At 34.6% G+C, this 20,344-nt stretch overlaps 2 protein-coding genes across 11 annotated transcripts in view; one reads left to right on the forward strand and one right to left on the reverse strand.

Moving 5' to 3' along the window:
• The window catches only part of LOC136031897 (neurofilament light polypeptide-like), a 162,572-nt gene that overhangs the window by 98,931 nt on the left and 43,297 nt on the right, over positions 1-20,344 (forward strand). For 2 of the 10 annotated variants that reach the window (XM_065711885.1, XM_065711876.1), the window contains 2 exons: positions 9,093-9,254; positions 14,687-14,911. The exons of 6 other annotated variants lie outside the window; for them this stretch is intronic. In XM_065711885.1, coding sequence (XP_065567957.1) covers positions 9,093-9,201 — 109 coding nt within the window. In that variant the 3' untranslated portion in view covers positions 9,202-9,254; positions 14,687-14,911. Of the gene's footprint in view, positions 1-3,064; positions 3,084-9,092; positions 9,255-14,686; positions 14,912-20,344 lie in introns of those variants that run through there. 2 more of the 10 variants (XM_065711883.1, XM_065711877.1) reach the window with 2 other exon arrangements.
• Positions 16,406-20,344, reverse strand: part of LOC136031896 (dynein regulatory complex protein 1-like) — a 46,059-nt gene continuing 42,120 nt past the window's right edge. Inside the window, exon 8 of the mRNA XM_065711874.1 lies at positions 16,406-16,534. Within this exon, the coding sequence (XP_065567946.1) occupies positions 16,443-16,534 (92 nt within the window). The 3' untranslated portion in view covers positions 16,406-16,442. The remainder of the gene's footprint in view (positions 16,535-20,344) is intronic.

The following is a 20,344-nucleotide window of genomic DNA, read 5'->3' on the forward strand; positions in this document are numbered from 1 at the left end:
GAAAATCATAATAACTATGTTTTTGGGGATGACTTACTCCCCCACAGTCCCTGGGGGAGGGGTTGCAAGTTACAAACTTCAACCAGTGTTTACATATAATAATGGTTATTGGGAAGTGTACAGACGTTTTCAGGGGGGATTTTTTTGGTTTTGGGGGTAGGGTTGAGGGAGGGGGCTATGTGGGAGGATATTTCCTTGGAGAAATATGCCATGGGGGGAAAAATTCAATGAAAAGGGCGCAGGACGAATCTGGTCACGTTAGAAAAAAACGTCAAATTAAGAGTTTAATATACAATGCTGGGTGTTCGGAGCCTCTCTATTATGGAGTATAATTCGAAAATAACACAACTATACGAGCGATAAAACATATATACCACAACCATAACTCAACTAACGAAAGAACTGCTAAGAGATAACACAACTATAAAGCGAAAACAGGTGAAAACTAACGGGAAAATAAACGAACTAAGAGGTGGAAGGGGCCCAGAGAAAAAATATAATCCTTTTTCAATTTTGAGCCTAACTTCCGCAAAGGAGTAATAATGTCAGAAGCCCCGAAATACCGAATTATTTTCTTTTCAAACAGTTCGTGGTAAGGAACTGTAGTAAGGGGCGACCCGGCTCAATAGTAAACGGAACTCCAAAAAACGGAATTTTGATGCTAAAAGATACATCAAAAGAATTGAATTTTTACGCTGATTCTAAATATATAACTTAACCCTACTATAGAAGTTTCAAGCTCCTATCTACAAGCCTGAGAAAATTTGCCCTATTTTGGAAAAAAGGGGGAAACATCCCCTAAAAGTCATAGAATCTTAACGAAAATCACACTATCGCATTTGGTATATCAGAGGACTCTATAGCAAAAATTTCAAGCTCCTATAATAAAAATGTGGAATTTTGTATTTTTTGCCAGAAGACAAATCACGGGTGCGTGTTTATTTGTTTATTTGTTTGTTTGTTTTTTTTTGTTTTTTTTCCCAGGGGTCACCTTATCGACCAAGTGGTCCTTGAATGTCGCGAGAGGGCTCATTCTAACGGAAATGAAAAGTTCTAGTGCCCTTTTTAAGTGACCAAAAAAATTGGAAGGCAAATAGGCCCCCTCCCATGCTCATTTTTTCCAAAAGTCAACAGATTAAAGTTTTAAGATAGCCATTTTGTTCAACATAGTCGAAAACCATAATAACTATGTCTTTGGGAATGACTTACTCCTCCACGATCCCTGAGAGAGGGGCTGCAAGTTACAAACTTTGACCAGTGTTTACATATAGTAATGGTTATTGGGAAGTGTACAGACGTTTTCATGGGGATTTTTTGGTTTGGGGGGTGGGGTTGATGGGAGAGGGCTTTGTGGGAGGATCTTTCCTTTGAGGAATATGTCATGGGGGAAGAAAAATTCAATGAAAAGGTGCAGGATTTTCTAGCATTACTAGAAAAAAAAACAATGAAAAAATAAACATGAAAACGTTTTTTCAAATGAAAGTAAGGAATAGCATTGAAATTTAAAACGAACAGAGATTATTACGCATATGAGGGGTTCTAAAAATACTTTAGCGTAAAGAGCGAGTTATTTAGGAGGAGATAAATACCTCGCTCTTTATGCTAAAATATTTTTAGTGATTTCAACTATTTATTCTACGGCCTTTTTGATTCAGGGGTAATTCTTAAAGAATTGGGACAAAACTTACGATTTAGTGTAAAGAGCGAGGTATTAACGAGGGTACAAACCCCCTCGTACACATAATAAAAATATAAGAATATAAAAGTTTGTTACGTAAGTTAATTCTTAAGGTACGTATATTTTTTACGTAAGTTTTTAATTGTTTTAAAAAGTAGAATTGTGGCAAAGAGTCAAACTTTAGCGTAAAGAGCGAGGGACTGCGGAGGGGACAACCCATTTCATATACGGAGTAATTTATGTTCGTTTTAAGTTTTAATGTCGCTCCTTACTTTCAGTACAAAAAACTAGTTTTTTTTTATTTAATATATATATAGAGAGAGAGATGAGAGGGATGTTTTGCTGGTCAAAAGGCAATGTTAATACTATTACTATTAATATCAATACTACTACTGTGACTACTATTACAACTACGTCTAAGGGTATGAAGGAGAAATTTTCAAGGAATTATGGGGGGGGGGAGCTGAACTGAATAACAACACGCCGTCTGTATGCAAGTTGTCAAAAGGGTGTAATAGCAATATCATGGGAAGAGTTTGGTGCGTGAAGTTGAAACTAACAGGGCTTGTGAGGGATGTTGAACTAACCAAAAAAAAATATTTTCATCCTAATTCTACTGCCTCTACTCATACTACTACTACTGTTACTGTTATAACTACTTCTATTACTACTGCAAGTACAAAAGCTTAGGCTAGTACATTTATTGCTAATACTACCTATATTGCTATCAAAGCTAAGGATATTCAGGTGAAAAATTTGGGATGTATAGAAACTAAATGGAACTAATTTGAAACACACTGTGCCCACACAGGTTGTCAAGCGGACACATCAGAAATGCTTCAATAGCCGTTGATGGTATTAAGCTGAAATTTTCAGCGTGTCTTGAAGGGGATAAATAGCGACGAAGACCACACTGCCTTTCTATCACAAACACCAAAAACAAGAAGAACAATAGGGAATTTCTCACGACAATGGGAAACAAATTAGAACCAATATTTAAGCCCTATGTCACATAAATACTCTAATGCTCTATATACAAATTTAATTAAAAATGACCTGATGAAATATAAAAAAAACAATAGATATTAGCACGGAACCTGTCACAAATAAACCTATGAGATCAGCAGCCAAAAAGCAAGATTGGCTTTAAAAACGAGTTTTTAAATCATTTTCTTTCATTTCAATTAATTGCCTCGTTTCATCACAATTAATTTATTAATCCTACTTAAACTTCGCTGAGGTAAGGATGCTGGGACTGTTTTTAAAAATTTTTCATTTTAGTTCTATTGATTTTATCCTGTTTTTTCTTCTTATATATTTGTGTATTGCTGAGGACGGCTCTTGGACTTAGGGCCGAAATATATAATATAATTTTTTTCCCACTAGGGGATGTTGAAGAAACCAAAGGTGTTATGCGCATACTGCCACTAATGCTCCTACAACTATTGCTACAGTGTAATCCAATGGTAATAAGGTGAAGCTTTTAAGGAATATTTAGGTGGATGCTGAACTATATCAAAACAAACTATAAGCATGTGGACTTTCAAAAATGTGACAAAGTATTATCTGAAGAACAAGTTATATTACTAAGTTAGACCGTTAAGAGTAAATTGTGGGGGATCTTGAACTAACCAGAAGGCCCTATGTGTATACTTTATTACTACCACTACAGTTACTCTAAATAATGACGCTAAGGGTATTAAGGTGAAATTTTTTGGGAATGTTTGGAGGAGTTTTAATTAAACAAAAAGCTGTATGTATGCTGTTTTTTAAAATGGCATATAAGTGATATCACAGGCAGCATCACTCTATAATAGCAAGAGATATCATTGAGAATTTTAAAGGAGCTAATTTTATTCAAAATTAGAAAGTTCTAGTCCCTTTTTTAAGAGTAAAAAGAGATTGGAGGGCAAGCAGCCCTTCTCTCAAGCCCATTCATTTTTCAAACGCATCCAGTCAAAATTGTGAGACAGCCTTTTGTTCAGCATATCAGAACGGTCCAGCAACTATGTCTTTTGGGATATTGAGTATCTCAATACCGAAAATCATGCACTTGGCCCATTATGCTTTAAAACTATATGTTGGTTTAAACTAAATTAAAAGGCATTGTTTTTATGGTTGCCAAGAACCCACCTCAGCAGTATATCGAGAACGACTGGGAGTATTAAGTTTAACCAATCTACTACTTTTGGAGCTAATACAATCACTACTTCTGCTCTTAAAATTTAAATAAATAAATAAAAGGGTGTAAGTGTATCCAGGCTGCTAAAGAGCATAGGTGTAATCTTTTGGGAATGATATTATTTTATTTGTCAGGTTAACTTCAGGATTTACAAAATTAAATACAAAAAATACTGTTTGTGTCTGGATTAAAAATTGTTGAAAAAGTTTTTTCCAACATAGGAATAGAAACCCAAACTATGGATTTTTATAGAAAAAACTGAAAAGATAAAAAATTTGTTTTTTACATGAAAAAGACTATGTCAATAAAAAACGGACAGAAATTAATTTTAAAAACTTTTTCCACAAAACAAGTTTTTCAAAGAAAAGTAAAGAGCTCCACTAAGCCAAAAATTAGCGGAAATACCGTTAAAGAAAGCGTAAAACTACCATAAATCATTGTCAATAAATAAATGAAACTCAAAACGAACAGAAATTTCAACAAATAGCCGAGTCAAACTCGACACGAGCAAAAAATAACATCAGTTCGGCTGATAATTCCAATGCCTTCTCAAGACCAGAACATAATTTGCGCTTTACTGAAAACTAAAATTGTTTTAAATGTTACCACCTTTTTTACTTTCATTAATAAAAAATATCAAAACTTTAAAAAATAAATATCAGTATATCTCAATTAAAGTGACAACCCACGCTCATTCGTTTTTTGTTTTATTTTTCTTTCAGTAAAGCGCAAATTATGATCCCGTCTTGAGAAGACACGGGTGTTATAGCCGTGCTAATGTTAATTGTTGCTCGTTTTGAGTTTGACTCGGCAATTTATTGTAATATATGTTCGTTCTGAGTTTTATTTATTTATTGATAGTGATTTGTGGTAGTTTTACGCTTGGAAGATTATTTGATTGTATTTCCGCTCATTTTTGGTTTACTGGAGCTCTCTACTTTTCTTTGAGAAGCTTGTTTCTTGGAATAATCCCTAAAAAATTATATAATCCCAATAGGCCCTATGGCAAGGGGGCCTTTATCGCAAATTGGTAACTGTTTAGACCATTTTTTTGTAATGGTAATGCGGGGCTTGGGGAACCTAATGAACTTCGAAGGGTATTAAGCAACAACTGTCAGAGAATGTTGAATTAAATCAAGGTTTTTTTTTTGCCCTAGGGGCAACACTTGAAGTTCAAATAAATCTAAATCAAATGTACCGTTGATTAAAACAACGTATGTTGTTTTAAATTATGTATTTCATGTTTTTATATTTGTAATTTAAATGTTATTAAGAATATTGATACACTGTGCATTGAACATTTTTATTAGTCGGAATGGTGAAATTGTTTCCTGGATGCCAAAATAGTAGATATTTCTGGCTTTAGATTTGACGTCTCCAACTTCAGCAGTGACTTAAGACTATTGCCAGACAAGTCAAATTATTCTCCTTGCATTTCATCTCTGAAAAACATCTGTTTAGACAAGTATGCTGTTCCAAAAATTGAAAGGTGCCGAGATGCAAAGGCCTTAACATTAAGTCAGTGGTCAGAGCTCAAAAGTTCTTGTTTGAACTTGTCCCTTAAGTAGGTCATTTGCTTTCGAATCAATCCTCCATAAAGTGTTCCTCCATAAAGTGAGTGGAGGAAATGATTCCTACATAAAGTGTCTTTTCTGGTGCCTTATGGTATTTTGCTATATAGTTATCAAGACTGTTTTATAGAAAGTGCATAAATATGAGCATTAGCTTTCAAATCAACCTTCGAAAAATAAACAAAAGATGTCTCTGACAGTAATCTCTCTTTTTCTCTTTGCCTGATTTTTTATAGATAATCTTGGAATCATGGGTGTTCCTTGAGACGAAACAAATTAAGAAGCTAAACAGAAAATGACTTCCAGCTAGGGTTGAAAGCCCAAGCTTTCAATTGGAGTGATCACGGCCAAGTAGCAAATCGCATGTAAACTTTACCTCTAACAGAGTGAATAATAAAACACCAGCCATGAAAAATAAATCCTATTCAATAATTGACCATAACAATAAGAGATATCCATAAACTTCAGAAAAAAATCATTTAGTCTTATGTGAAAGTGTTATCAACTAAACTAGCTCTGCTTGTTTAGTTGATTGAGTTTGTGATCGATAAAGCTTTTATTAAAAGGGTTGAGGATTAGAGTCCCACGTTTGACATTGTTTTTCTGCTGTTCAGTTAATGGGGTTGGGTGGGTTTTTTGTTTTTTATTTATGCTTACCGATTGCTTCTAGGTTTTACCGATTACGATTGCTAGTTATTTAACCCATAAAAGTCATTTAATAATCACGAATATACTGAACATCTTAGCAGAGAATTCTTAGATGTTTGAGACCCATTTAATTTTTTTTTAATGTTGCAATGATTCAAATAAAATATCAAAACCAAGAAGAATAGGGTATTTTTGCAAAGACAGTGATTAGAATAAAACCTGGATGTATATTTAACAGCTGTCTTTAATAAACAATAAGAACTAAATGACAAAATAAAGAAAACTTACAATTGTAAAGAGCCAGTCGAAACAGAAACAATTTTAAAAGTGAGCCAAATTAATAGAATCTCAGGGTCATCATACGAATGATGACGCTATGACCGTTTAGGATGCTTTACCTTTAGATTGTTTGCTGTTTTGATTTAGGTCTTCTTAATTTCAATTTTTTTTTTGTGTTTTACTTTATTTTCTTTTTTTCTTTCTCTTTTGTGAAGGCATTGAACATATTGCTGAAATTTTTGCTTAGGTCTCATTCATCCTACTATTTTTTTTTTTTTTACAAGAAAAGCAGTTCAATTCAAAATGAATAAATTTTCGAACTTGCAAAATTTGAACCGAGGCATCATTTTTGTGCAGAAATCCTTTTGATTCAATTTGGAATTTTTTCCTTATTAAAGTAAAGGATATTTATGGAGCTTTGATAAGCGGTCAAAGTCTTTAAGCTATTTTCGTAGGCTATCTATTTGTTATTGGTCAATATAGCTCATCAGTTTAATTATGCTTCAATTCATAATTAGTTCTTAATTAGTATCATTCACTGTCTGCTATTTTTGGTCCTTTTTCTCAAAATCATATCACCCCTCACTTTTATTCTATCTTTTAACATTCTACCTTCGAAATTTTTGTTATGATTCAATATTTTGGTTAATCGCATCAATAATAGACTCCGTGGTTATTTAGGATTGGATAAATTTGGCTTAACCTAAAAATGTTCTTTTGTGTTTTCAAGGTAAGAATATTTTCAAGGTATAAGGATATGCTAAGATTGTTGCCAATAGAGGTGAATATAATAAATTTGCGTTGGCCAATCTCTACTCAACTTTTTGTGACGATTCAATTCTTTTTGCTTCTGGAGTTTTCCCCCTTCTTAAGCAAAAAGAATTAATTAGAATCCAAATTAATTATTTTGGATTTTGTAAACTTTTGCTGTTTCTTCCTCCTTGTACAAAAAACCTGGTTCATATTAACAAATTTCTTGTTCCTGTACAATAAAATTTGAAGTAATACACAGAAAACTTTCAAATACTGCTTGTATCTGTATATCTCCGGGACCACCGCCTTATCAGTTGTTTAGTCTTGTGTTTGTTTGTCGTTGAACTAATGAATTTTTTGGGGCTAAGTCTCTTTCACAAAAGCTCAAAAACAGGAAAAATTATGCAAGACCCTTGGCGAAGCGTGTTTCTCCTCGGAACAGTATTTGAAGCACTATTTTTTCCTTTCTGACAGTGGTTAAAAACCCATTTCATGTTTAAATTACAGTCCTAGTGTCTGCAACAGTGTTTGCAAATGGAAGTTGAGACCAAATGGTATTTAGACTGTGATATTTATGATATAAATGTGGAACCTCGACCACTTTTAACATTTGCTGAAAACAGATTAAAAACAATTGTTAAAGACAAACGGATTCAAAAATCTCTCCAGAGCCAAGAACTTATAGTTAGATTCATAGGTGCAAACAGGCCAAACTCTGGGGAGGGGGTAATCAGGCAGCTCTTCTATGGTTAAATCCAAAACAGAATACGGAGTTGGTGAAAACTAATTAGCGTTCTAACTCTTTTGTTGAAAAGGAAGAAGAGGTAGGGTAAAAAAAAGGAGACATATCACTGCTTCCCATATAAAAAAGTAGTTTTCCTTGTTGCTCCAGATGGAGGACTAATTTTTGTGTATAGGGTTTTGGCTATGTAGATTCCAAAGGCGTAGTTTTCATTTCTATCTGACGCCAATTTTATGGAATATCAGCCTCGTTAATTTGTTTTCGCATTAATAACTTGTTTTTTAATTTTTGGTTAGTATTTGGTTTGAATATCAGGCTGGATCTGCGAATTGCTTTAGGATTTAAAGTCTAATGACGTTTTCTCTCTCTCTGTCTCTCTCTTAACTTTTCTAATAAGGAGCAATGGGGTCAAAAACACAGTTAAGTTTCAGCTAAAAAAAAAAGCTGAAGGCATTTTCCTATGTATAAATTATAGTCCACTTTTCTTCCGGAGATTTTTAGACCAAGTTTATATTTATAAACAAAGGCTTGCCTTACCTAAATTTCAGCTCTTTAATTTGCTTTAGTTACTTCTTGATGGTGATCTTAGCTTTAACACTCCAATATATCCCATTAGTATGTATCGATCCCGCCATTCTTCGATTGCAATCATTGTTCCCAATTAGAGACCTTTGGTAAATAGCGATATGGCTTCTGTTTATAGCAACAGAAAAAAAGAGAGACTTCAGTGCTTTCCAAGCAAAAAGTGATTTCCCTTGTTGTTCGAAATGGGTAACTGTAGTTCCCCTATGTATAGTTTTCTCCCATTGTGATCTCCAATGACACAGTTTTCACTCCAATCGGACACTATTTTCGTGAATTTAAGACTCGTTTTTCAAACCCCCTTAGATTTGTATCAATAAACTCAGAATCATAGAAAACAAATATAGCAATTCTAAGAGAATGTAAAAAAATAACTACATTTTCAAAGTTTGGAAATAGGAAAGTAGAAAAGCAAGCATTATCCTTGCTATGTAATGCTTGCTGTGTTATGCTTGCTGTGTTGGACGCAACTTAGTAAAGAAACTGAAAATTTAAAATGTGTTTTAAACCTTAATAAAGAAATTTTGTAAAGAGACATGAGACTGATTCACCGCTGTCAGTTCCACGAACAGCTATGGAAACGTCATTGGAACGTCGATGCACTGTAATTTACTACAATCCCTATATGTTGCTGTTGAGGCACAGTTTTTGTTACAGCGACTGCTTTCGAGGGCCCCAACCTGTGGTATGGATTTTAGGAAGGATCTCATTTGTTCGTCCGAGTGTCCTCTCTTGTGTTTGCTATATAATGCAAGGAATCCTCTGAGCACCAGTTTATGACGAAATTTCAAGGAATATGATAACATTTCAGGGAGTAAGGTAATGGAGTATTTCTAATGCGACATCATATCCTAGAGAAGCAACTTTCAAATGATACATGTGTCATATCACCTTGTATATGAACATGCAGTCCTCGTAAAATAGCGTGTTTTACCTTATGTTATTTTTTTTTTACTTAAAAAGTCACTAGACCTGGCTTTCTTTCAAATGAGCCCTCTTGAAACATTCTTCGACCAGTGGTCAAATGTGTCCTATTCCAACATTCTACCACCAATGGTTGGGTAGGATCACCCATGGGAGAAAACACAGAAAAAAGGAGACACATCATTGTCTCCCAACCGAAAAGTAATTTTCCTTGGTGTTCAAAATGGATTATTGTAATTATCCAGTGCAATTTTTGACTGGGTTGATTCAAATGACTCAGCTTTCATTTCGATCGACACCATTTTCGAGAGGTTTTAGGCTCTTTTTCAAAATTCCCTCCAAAAATTGTTTTGCAATTAACTTCTACTTTTAAGATTCGTGGAAGTAATTACAGCCTTCTGGGGGATTCTATGTTGAAATTTTTTGCTGTAAATTCATTGGTTGAATAAATTGATTGATTGATTAATTGATCTATTACAGGCGCAATTCCTAAATTAACTTAATTTGGCGATTCTTCTTCACTTGAGTTTTTAAAAAAAAAAATTTTTTTAGTTTTTTTAATTGATTGGTCTGACGCCCTAGCATTCACTTTTTACCAGATCGCAGCGAATGCTGTACCTATGATCAGTTGTTTCTAAAAGGGCATTTACTACTATGACTGATACCTTACACTTTTGGTGACAAAAGTGAGTAACTAAAACTACATTACGAGTACCTTTCCAACCTAAGTAAGACTTACAAGATACCCTATTCTTCATGAGCCGTGATGTACTGCTATGATAAGGGTGTATATTATACCCTCACACTCCTACCAAAAATCATAAATTTTATCCTAGCTCTGAATGATTTCTTCGCCCTGAATTTTTAAACTCCTAATAAGTCTAGTTCAAAACGTCTGAATCCGTCAGTCAAAATGTTAATACGATAGTCGTGTTTCAACGTCCTAATTTTAATTTCGCATTATTTGTGTTACTGAAATTGATATTGATTTAAAAAATGCATAGGGCCCACCAATGCAGGTCAGGGACTAGTAGCTCCTTCTCAATTTGAAAGAAAAACTTCAGTCAGCTTAGAACCGGGCCGAAAGAAGTAACCGAGGACCTTCATTTGGAGACAATATAGTATCTATAATGTAAAGATAAATCTCCCACTGATCCCTCAAGTACTCCTTTTGCGACCATGCTTTTTTCCGTAATGACACTTCCCTTATTGAACTTCTTATAATGCTTTCATACCTCCAGCCCTGACTCGCTTCACTAGCTGAAACACGCTGGTTTCATGCCGGGGCAGTCCACTACAGAGTAAATCCACACAGTTAGACATCTGGCAAAGAAAATTCCTGAATATTAAAAAAAAAGGCGTGCTTTCCCTTAGTTGATTTCCGATTTGCGTTGAACACTGTCGGCACACAGTCTCTGAGGCTGATCCTTCAATCTGCTGTAGGAGCTATACAATAACACCAAAAGTTCTGTCATTGTAAATGATGAGCTCTCCTCACGTTTTCAAATTAGAAACAGTGGTCGGCAAGGCTGCGCTACTGCACCCAAGCTCTTCAAACATGTCCTAAGCAAAACACTGTTGGTGCAGCAATTTGGCATCAATTTTGTTGGAAGAGTTCTGTCAGATGTTGAATTTGCTGATGATGTGGCACTAGATTGTGAAAGTCTCGGTGAGCTTAAAACGTCACTGCTAACGCTAGCATCTATCGCAGAAACATTTGGTTTAAAAGTAAACAGGTCTAAGACCAAATAATGCCTGTGGACAAGGCGTCATCCAGCCTCCTGACATCTATAGAAGTGTGTAGACAGAATGTTGAGCTAGTCAAACAGTTCACCTACCTTATTCAGTTGTCTGATCAAATGGAAATCTAGATGAAGAGATAGCAGCAATGGTGGCAAAGGCGAATGTCGTCTTCGGTCGTCTTTTATGAACAACATCTTACAAACCCCATATCAGCCGCCTCACAACAGGCACGAATCTACTATGCCTCGGTAGCTAGCGTTATGCTGTACTTATCAGAGACTTGGCCCATGACTCAAGCGCAGATAACCAATATAGATACTCTCCAGACGAAGCACCTTTGCAAAATTCAACGCATTAGATAGTTGAACAGGGTACAGACAGAACTTGGAGATCCTTCGGTCTTTTAAATTGCCACCCCTGTCTGAGTGACTAGAGTCTCACTCGCTTTGTTAGCACGGTCACCTACGTTGTCTGTCTACTCAAACGCCCGCCAGGTGCATCTTCGACTTTGATCCAACTGCAAATAGCTAGAAACGCCCCAAAGGTAGACCACACACAAGATGGATGCACGTCATCCGTGGTCGACTCACTATCAGAGACATTAACCTCGAAGAAGCTCCAACCCCTGCCAGGACAGAACACTCTGGAGACGACTAACGGTGCGGACATCTGGTTCTCTCTACGCTGCAACGTTGCCGAACAAGAGCTTTCAAGTCAGTAAGCCAAGTCAATTCCCAACCTGGCGTTAAGAAACCCATCTCTGTTTGAATCGACCACATGCGCATGTTATACTACTGCGACTGCAGAGGTGATTCTAACACCTATAAGAGGAGCTGGGCACGCCAGAATTTGGTTCTTTCCACCTCAAGATGTTGAACAATAGGTTATAAATTGAAAGGAACAAACTTTTGTTTCCAGTATAAAAGCACAATAATTTTGAATAAAATGAAAAACAAACTAAGAATTCATAATTCATCCAACCCGTTCGCAACACACCGACATCGGTCTTAGTCACTTGCAAAGCGGAAAGCGACAATTTTAATGCTATATTTCGGTTCTAACTTTCCATAGAGAAAGGAATAGTGCCGGCTTTTTTTCTTCTGTTTTTGTAAAAAAAAAAAGCTCAAAAAGTGTTAAAACTGCAAGAAAAAGCACCTGGAAAAATCGATCTTTTGTCTTCTTATAGATGCATGTTCATCCATCAATCCCTCGGAAAAACACATATTTCTAGAAAGCACTGCTCCGGCAGCTTTTCCAGGAATCTTTGTTTTATGAATGTAGAAAGAACTATTATGAATTCACTATTATGAATGTAGAAAGAGCTCGCTTCAGACCTGGGGCGGGTAACCTTTTCTGATGATCTGAGTTTATTCACAATAATGCCAATTCAAGCTTACGCTCAACCTTTTATATCTTTGGATTGCTTTTTCGTTGTTTTTTCTTCACTATAAAACACTTGACTTGGAACTTTTCTTTTTTCGTTCTCATCTTTTTGTTTTCTTCTTCTGTTATCCAGATGCTCCGAGCTTTCGCCACCAGATAGCAGAGCAAATTTTTTCTGACTCTTATCCGCTAAACAATAGTGCAAACGCAAACGCTTGTTAAAATGAAAATAAAAACAGAAAACAGTACATAAAAACGAAACGGATAAGGTTAAAAAATAAGTGCCGTGCTTAATTGGACTATATCTATTATAAAATTGCCATGTGACTTAGCAATAACACAATTTGTGATAATATTTTGCTTTATAGGAAGAATATGTGCTATGATCTAAGCAGGGCCCGTTTCTTCGAAAAAATTAACATTGTTTCAAAGTTTTTTATTGTATTTACTCAAACATTTTATTTTTCCCATTTATAAGACATAGAATAAGTAAAAAGGCTTAAAAACAATAAAACTATAAATTTTTGAAGAATCTTCAGAAATTGACTTGTAAGCTTGTGTATGCAAGTCAGTCAATTCTTCTTCAACTTCTTGTCTTGAGGAAATTTCCTGAGAAGATCTTCCGACCGTCGTTTCTTAATGAAACTAACGATCAGTGGTCTCACAAGTCATTTATAATATACAATTCCAGTTAATATTTCTCTGAAGACGGCCTGATCCCCGCTGAAACTGAGGCAGAGGCCGTAAATCATACAAATTGCCTCTTGCTTACTAATTGATTTGTAATGGAAATACTTGTCAATCCTTTTGACGTTTCCGAACAAAACAAGACTGCCTACACTATTGATTAGAATTAGTAAACTGAATCACTGACTCCAAAATGTATCATAATGGACCATAATACGAAAAAAAAAATCAGTTTCTGGGCTTAAATACTATTAAGACGAATTTATAAATAAGAACGGATAAAAATAGCAAATAGATACAAGAAGTAGCATTTAAATGAGCCATTAAATATCTCTTCAAGTCTTTGCGACCGTCTATTAGCCTTGGCAAAAAAAAAAGGAGAAAAATATTACTACACATGCAAAAAAGTGACTTTCCTTTTTTTATCAAGAGAGGGGTCATAAAACTCCATTTTAATATTTTAGGCTTCAGTGATCCCAATGATGCAATTTTCATATGTGTATATCGTCGTTTTCTAGAGGAGTTCCAAGATTTCTTTTATTTTTTTTTTGTCAAATTTCCATTTGTAATTGACTTTTCTGTTAACATAAATATATATAATAGTTTACATTCTTGAATCATCTCTAAATTAGAAATTTGTGTACTGAATAGATTTTTGGAAACGCGTTTTTAATGTTCGATTGCTATGGGCTGTGGTTTGCTCTTTCTTAGGTCACGGCTAATGCTTGAACCATGCCTGTTATAAGATAATATCTGTCCGGTTCAAGTTTAATGCTACTCTTTACGTCCCGTCGTTCGGCATTTAATGTTTTTTTTTTTTTTTTCCCCAATAGAGATGTTTTTAACATTGAGTATACTACCTCTTTTAAGCAACCTTAATAGATGATGCTGATTTTGTGGCGAATTTCTTTATTTAAATCAAATATGAATCCTAATAAAAATTAAACAAAGAAACTTGTCTATGGTGTGAGAAATACTTAATTAGCATGACTTAAAAAAGGTGAGAAAATACGAAGAGAGAGAGGTACCTCCTAACTGCAGTCCAGAGGCAAAGTCTATTCTTTGGCACACCAAAAAACAACAAACTAAAAAGTCCCCAAGAAACTCAATAAAAACTAACACTCACAATTTGCATACAGTATATATGTCTAATCTTTTTTCTTAAAATGAGTCAAATTGATGGAAAAAAGTATATGCAATCCAGTGTTCAGATTTTGGGAATCTAAACTTTAAATGGCTTTTTTTTGGACAGATGCTAATAGATCTGTGCTATATCTTGTTTTTGAAATGGAAAATTTGACTAATTTCTTTAAATTAAGTATTTTCAGTTTTATTTTACTTTTTTAACTTCAGTCAATGATGGAAATCAATTAGACTCCGTACAATTTTGGAAACCATATTTTTTAACACAATACCTAAGATGATGTTAATGACGTCTGCTTGATGCATATGCCTTTTGTGTGCTTTCTGAAACTCCATCCCCTTAACCTCTTGAGACTATTTTTTCTTTCCAGGGCATATCTTCGAGTTTTATTGAAGGACTTTACTGTGTTTCTGATTTCAGTCTGACGATATTTCCCGTGTATTTTCGATTTTGTCCGCTGATTTGAAGAATATGATTTTTCATTGTGATTTTAGTTTAAGTGCCTTATGGACATTTCTGCATTCTATCTGCTTTTTCTGCAGACTCTCAATTAGGATGTAGATGTTTAGATGTGAAATACAGTTAATAGTTGTAATTTTTAATCTAATTTAGGCTTCGCGTGTACGTGATTTCTTTTTATTCCTCAGATGAGGTATGCGGTCAATATATTGAACAGTTCAAAACAGTCGGACATTTATAAATAAATCAAATGGTATATGATGCTCTTAGACAAAAGTCGTCATAATCTCGTTGCTTGTCATTTGTGTGCTAATTTTGGAAAAAGAAAATAATCAAACATGAAAGATAATCTCAAATCTCTGTTCTTTTGATGTCCGCTCTAATAGGGCTATTACAGAATACAGAATATTTGGTAAGGAGAGTGATCGATACACTTGGCATCTAGCCTATGAAAAGAGGTCAGACAAAACTAGTTCTTCGTAAATAAAGGTAAAAAAAAATATAAGATAAGATATACAAGGCCGTATCCAAGGGGAGGGTAGAGTGTTTGAATATTCCTCTCCCGAAATATTGGTTCGACTTATAAAAACGTAAACAAAATACATATAAACAATTTTGTTATGTGTTCCTCAAAATTTTTTGCAACTCTCCCCCTCTAGAAAAAGAACACCCCTCCCCCCTCCACAGAAATCCTGGATACAGCCCTGAAGATATATATTTAAAACAAAAATCGTTAAATAAACAAAGTTACTAATATCTACGAAGGTTCCATGGCCTGTGAAGGAGGGGAGGTCATGAGACAAACATTTAAACCCATACTATTTAAAACATCCATACAAAAGACAGAGGGAGAGAGAGAGAGCTCATTTGTTACCGTGAATATCCGAAATCTAGTTAATGTGTATTTTTTTTTTCGATAATTTTTTTTAGAACCGGACATTAACACTTTCTGGCCGGAAAAAAACAATTTAGATAGGTCAAGACTTTGGTAGATTCGTCTAGAGCCTTAAATGTGGAAAAGTATCAGTCCTGTGAATGAAGTCACAGGGGTTATCACATCAAAACTCTGGTTCTGTAACATCGGAAGAGGCTTCTTTCATGATATCATGCGAAATTTCTATTAAAATGAATTTTAATAGAAATGAATGAATCAATTTTGGAGAAAGAGCAATTTTTTTTTAGTATATCGTTCTGTATTAAGTTTATAGTGTCAATCAACTAAAAAAAAAGAAACGTCAAGAACGTGGTTCAACCCGACCGTCTAGTTCCATAGCCAAAGAGCGGCCAATTTGGCTACCAAAATTTGACCTTTAGTAATCGAATTGGGGTCAGCAAAAACAGAACGTCCTCGAATAGGATGGGAAAAGGTTGTGAGGAAAAACCTAAAAAAGGAAGAAGCCTGTGATTGAACAGAGGGGGAAGCTATGAAAGGGGTATGATAAAGGAGGGCCATGCATAACGTACTGGCCTCACGTGGCCTAGTGGGTATGGAGTTGGAACCAATGCTTCGTGGACAACTAGATCTAATAACGTTTTTTTCCCTCTAAAGATTTCCCTATGGCGTAGTTTTGCACTGTGACTTAGATGTAGACCTATTTCCAGAATGAACTGATAGCAATTTATCAATTGAAAAAAAATTCATTTATTATCTCTCTACATTAAACCTGTTAAAAATTAGCACTTTTTGCCAGTAAGGCTCTATTTATCTTTTTATTTTCATGGAGAAGCTTATCCAGTTCTGGTTGAAATCGGAGTTGATCTAGAAAAGAAGAGAAGTATCTATAGGGACAAACGTCTGTACAAATAAATTATAAAGTCTTTGTGATTCAAAGTTTGTGCAGAAACATAAAAACACCTGATCTTTAGACTTAGTTATAGAAAGAAACTGTCCATGGTTTGCCTGGGTAGTCTCAATCAAGGTGTTGTTTTGGGGGAACAATTCACTCTGTAATTGCATGAATTTATAATTCATGTTGTTTGTAATTGACCTATTACCATATCACTTCCTCTCAAGACACCTCATTTAATACGATGATCTCTGGGAGGGGGACCTATAAACACGAATCCGTAATCATCTATCAGGAAAAGGTGTCTCGGAGTGATACCCTGTAAGAATTAGGCCTCCCATGATACTCCTCGTCCGATGATTATACGAAATATTTTCTTGGGGGAGGGTTCAAATAGACACGTGTTTAAGTTTCTGAGTAAAAATGCTGTTTCCATGTGAACTTCTGTTTCCAATTTAGGTACTAATATCTGCTTAGGAATAGTATCGATTGTCTCCTTAAATAGCCCAAGCCTTATTTCTGTGTTATTTATTTGTGTGAAAATAAAATTTATGAAAAACACATTCTTTTCAATTATAAAATGGTATGAGAAAAAACATTTCCTGTTGTTGAATCTGTACTAAGTTTTCCTGAATAATGTTGAATTAAAAAAGCAAATTTTTTTAAGCGTAAGTAAAGAGCAACATTAAAATTCAAAATCAACACGAAGTATTTGGTACATAATGAGGCTGTCTTTACGCTAGAGTTCCACCTCTTCTCTATATATCTCTTAAGAACATCTACAAGGGCCGTTGAAAATGAAAAAGAAGTATTTTCCAAGCACTAGTTTTTAATGTCTTAAGAGTCTTGAAATCCGTCTGAAATCCATTAAGTTCGATACTACGGAAGTTTTTTTTGGGCTTCAGAAATTTTATTATTCGATACTAAGCACACAAAACACATTAAGGAAAAAAGGCTTCCCCGGTACAGTGTTAGTACCAGTCCCGAAAATAAGGTAATTTACAGTCAGTCAGCACATCAGGACATAGTTCTGGCTTTTAATAAAGATAGTTTAATATCCAGTCTTCTAAAAGGTGAAAAAAACTTTCTATTATAAAGTGACCACATTGAAAATGCGCATATTCTATATAAACCACATTGTCGTCTTATTTTCAATTGTCTTATCCAGATTTTCTTTGTAAGCCACCTACGGCTAACCAAGAAAATCATCAATAGCTATTGATAACTGACAATAATTATCAATAGGTGACGAGGGAAAATGCCAATAAAATAGGGAGGTTGAAATGGTAGTCCATTGGTAAAAGACATTAACTTAATACTCATAATGGTAAGAGTCATTTATGTATTTAATCCATGAATGATGAGAGCTTGCACAAACTATGGGAGGTAACGAGTAAATTTACTAAACCTTTTTTATATCATTTGGTGTTCATCTTTTTTCCCGAAATTCCTTAAATTAAAAATACCTGGACACTTATAAATTCAGAATCCCATATGAAAGTGCACCATATCCATTTTTTGGATGTTTTTAAAAGTATCGACACCCAAATATATTTGACATTCAATATAGTTCAGTGTATTAACGTAAAATTTTGCAACTTATTCTGTAGTGAATTGAATAAGATTTTCAAACAGTTCGTAGTAAAGAACTGTAGTAAGGAGCGAGCCGACTCAATAGTAACCGAAACTCTAAAAAACAGAATTTTGATACCAATATATACATCAAATGAATCAGATTTTTACGCTAATGTTAAATATGTATGTTTCATCAAATTTAGTCTTACTCATCAAAAGTTATGAGTCTGATAAAAATTTGTCTTATTTTCGAAAAAAGGGGAAAACAAGCCCTAAAAGTCATAAAATCTTAATTAAAATCACACCATCAGATTCAGCATATCAGAAAACCCTGATGTAGAAGTTTTAAACTCCTATCTGCAAAAATGTGGAATTTTGTATTTTTTGCCAGAAGAAAGATCATGGATGCGTGTTTATTTGTTTATGTTTTTTTATTGTTTTTTTCTCCAGGGGTGATCGGATCAATCCAGTGGTCCTAGAATGTTGTGAGAGGACTCATTCTAATGGAAATTAAAAGTTCTAGTGTCCTTTTTAAGTGACCCAAAAATCGGAGGACCACTAGGCTCATTTTTTCCCAAAGTCATCAGGTCAAAATTTTAAGATTGCCACTTTGTTCAGCATAGTCAAAAAATGTAATAACTATGTCTTTAAGGACGACTTAATCCCCCACAGTCCTCGGTGGAAGGGCTGCAAGTTATGAATTTTTCCTATTGTTTACATATAGTGTTCGTTATTGGGAAGTATACAGACGTTTTCAGGGGGATTTTCTGGTGATGGGGAGGGAGTTACGTGAGAGGATATTTCCATGGGGGAAGAAAATTTCCATGAAGGGGGTGCTGGATTCTCCAGCATTATATAAAAAAGACAAATTAAATGAAAAAAAGACTAGTTTTTTCAACTGAAAGTAAGGAGTAACATTAAAACTTAAAATAAACAGAAATTATTATGTATATGAGGGGTTTGTTCCCTTGTCAATACCTTGCTTTTCACGCTAAAGTATTTTTTAGTAATTTCAGAAGACCTATGTATTCTAATTAAACGGCCTTTGTGGTTCAGGGGTCATTCTTAAAGAATTGGAACAAAATAAAACTTTAGTGTAGAGAGCGAGATATTGACGAGGGGACGAACCCCCTCATATACGTAGTAAAAATATACAAATATAGAAGTTAATTTGTAAGTTACTTATGTTTATTACTAAAAAACGTTCTTAAAATAAAATAAAAGTTCTAGTGGACTTTTTAAGTAACCCAAATAATTGAGGGCAACTAGGCCCCCTCCCCTGCCCCTTTTTCTCAAAATTATCCGGTCGAAACTCTGAGAAAGCCATTTAGTAAAAAAAGAAAAGTAAAATTAAAATGCTAATTTCGTTTTAATTATTCATGTACGGTGAGTCAAAATCAAAACCTGCATTAATTCAAAAAAATTCAAATAGAAAAAAACAAATTTTTTCAACTGAAAATAAGGAGCAACATTAAAACTTAGAACGAAAATATATTTTTACGTATATGAGGGGTTTTGTCCCCTCCTGAATACCTCGCTCTTTACGCTGAAGTATTTTTAGCAATTTCAGAAGACCTATTTATTCTAATTAAACGGCCTTTGTGATTCAGGGTTCTTAAAGAATTGGAACAAAATAAAACTTTAGGGTAGAGAGCGAGATATTGACGAGGGGACGAACCCCCTCATATACGTAATAAAAATATACGAATATAGAAGTTCGTTACGTAAGTTTATTTTGAAAGTTACGTATATTTATTACTAATAAAAACGTTTATGGAAAGTTCTAATGGCCTTTTTATAAGAACAAAAAAAAATTTGAGGGCCCACTAAACTCCCTCTCCCGCCCCTTTTTTGTCAAAACCGTCCGATCACAACTTTGAGAAACCCATTTAGCCAAAAAAATAAAATTAATATGCAAATTTCGTTTTAATTATTCATGTACGTTGAGCCAAAATCAATACCTGCATTAATTCAAAAATGTTCAGAAATTGAATAAAAAAACAAGTTTTGTAACTGAAAGTAAGGAGCGACATTAAAACTTAAAACGAACAGAAATTATTCTGTATATGAAAGGGGCTGTTCCCTCCTCAATGCCCCGCTCTTTACGGTAAAGTCTAATTCTTTCTCACAACTCTACTTTTTAAAACAATAAAACACTTCATCGTAAATAGCGGGGCATTGAGGAGGAGACAGCCCCTTTCATATAC

The sequence above is a fragment of the Artemia franciscana genome, chromosome 10, assembly GCF_032884065.1.
Source record: "Artemia franciscana chromosome 10, ASM3288406v1, whole genome shotgun sequence".
In the NCBI taxonomy this organism is placed as follows: Eukaryota; Metazoa; Arthropoda; class Branchiopoda; order Anostraca; family Artemiidae; genus Artemia; species Artemia franciscana.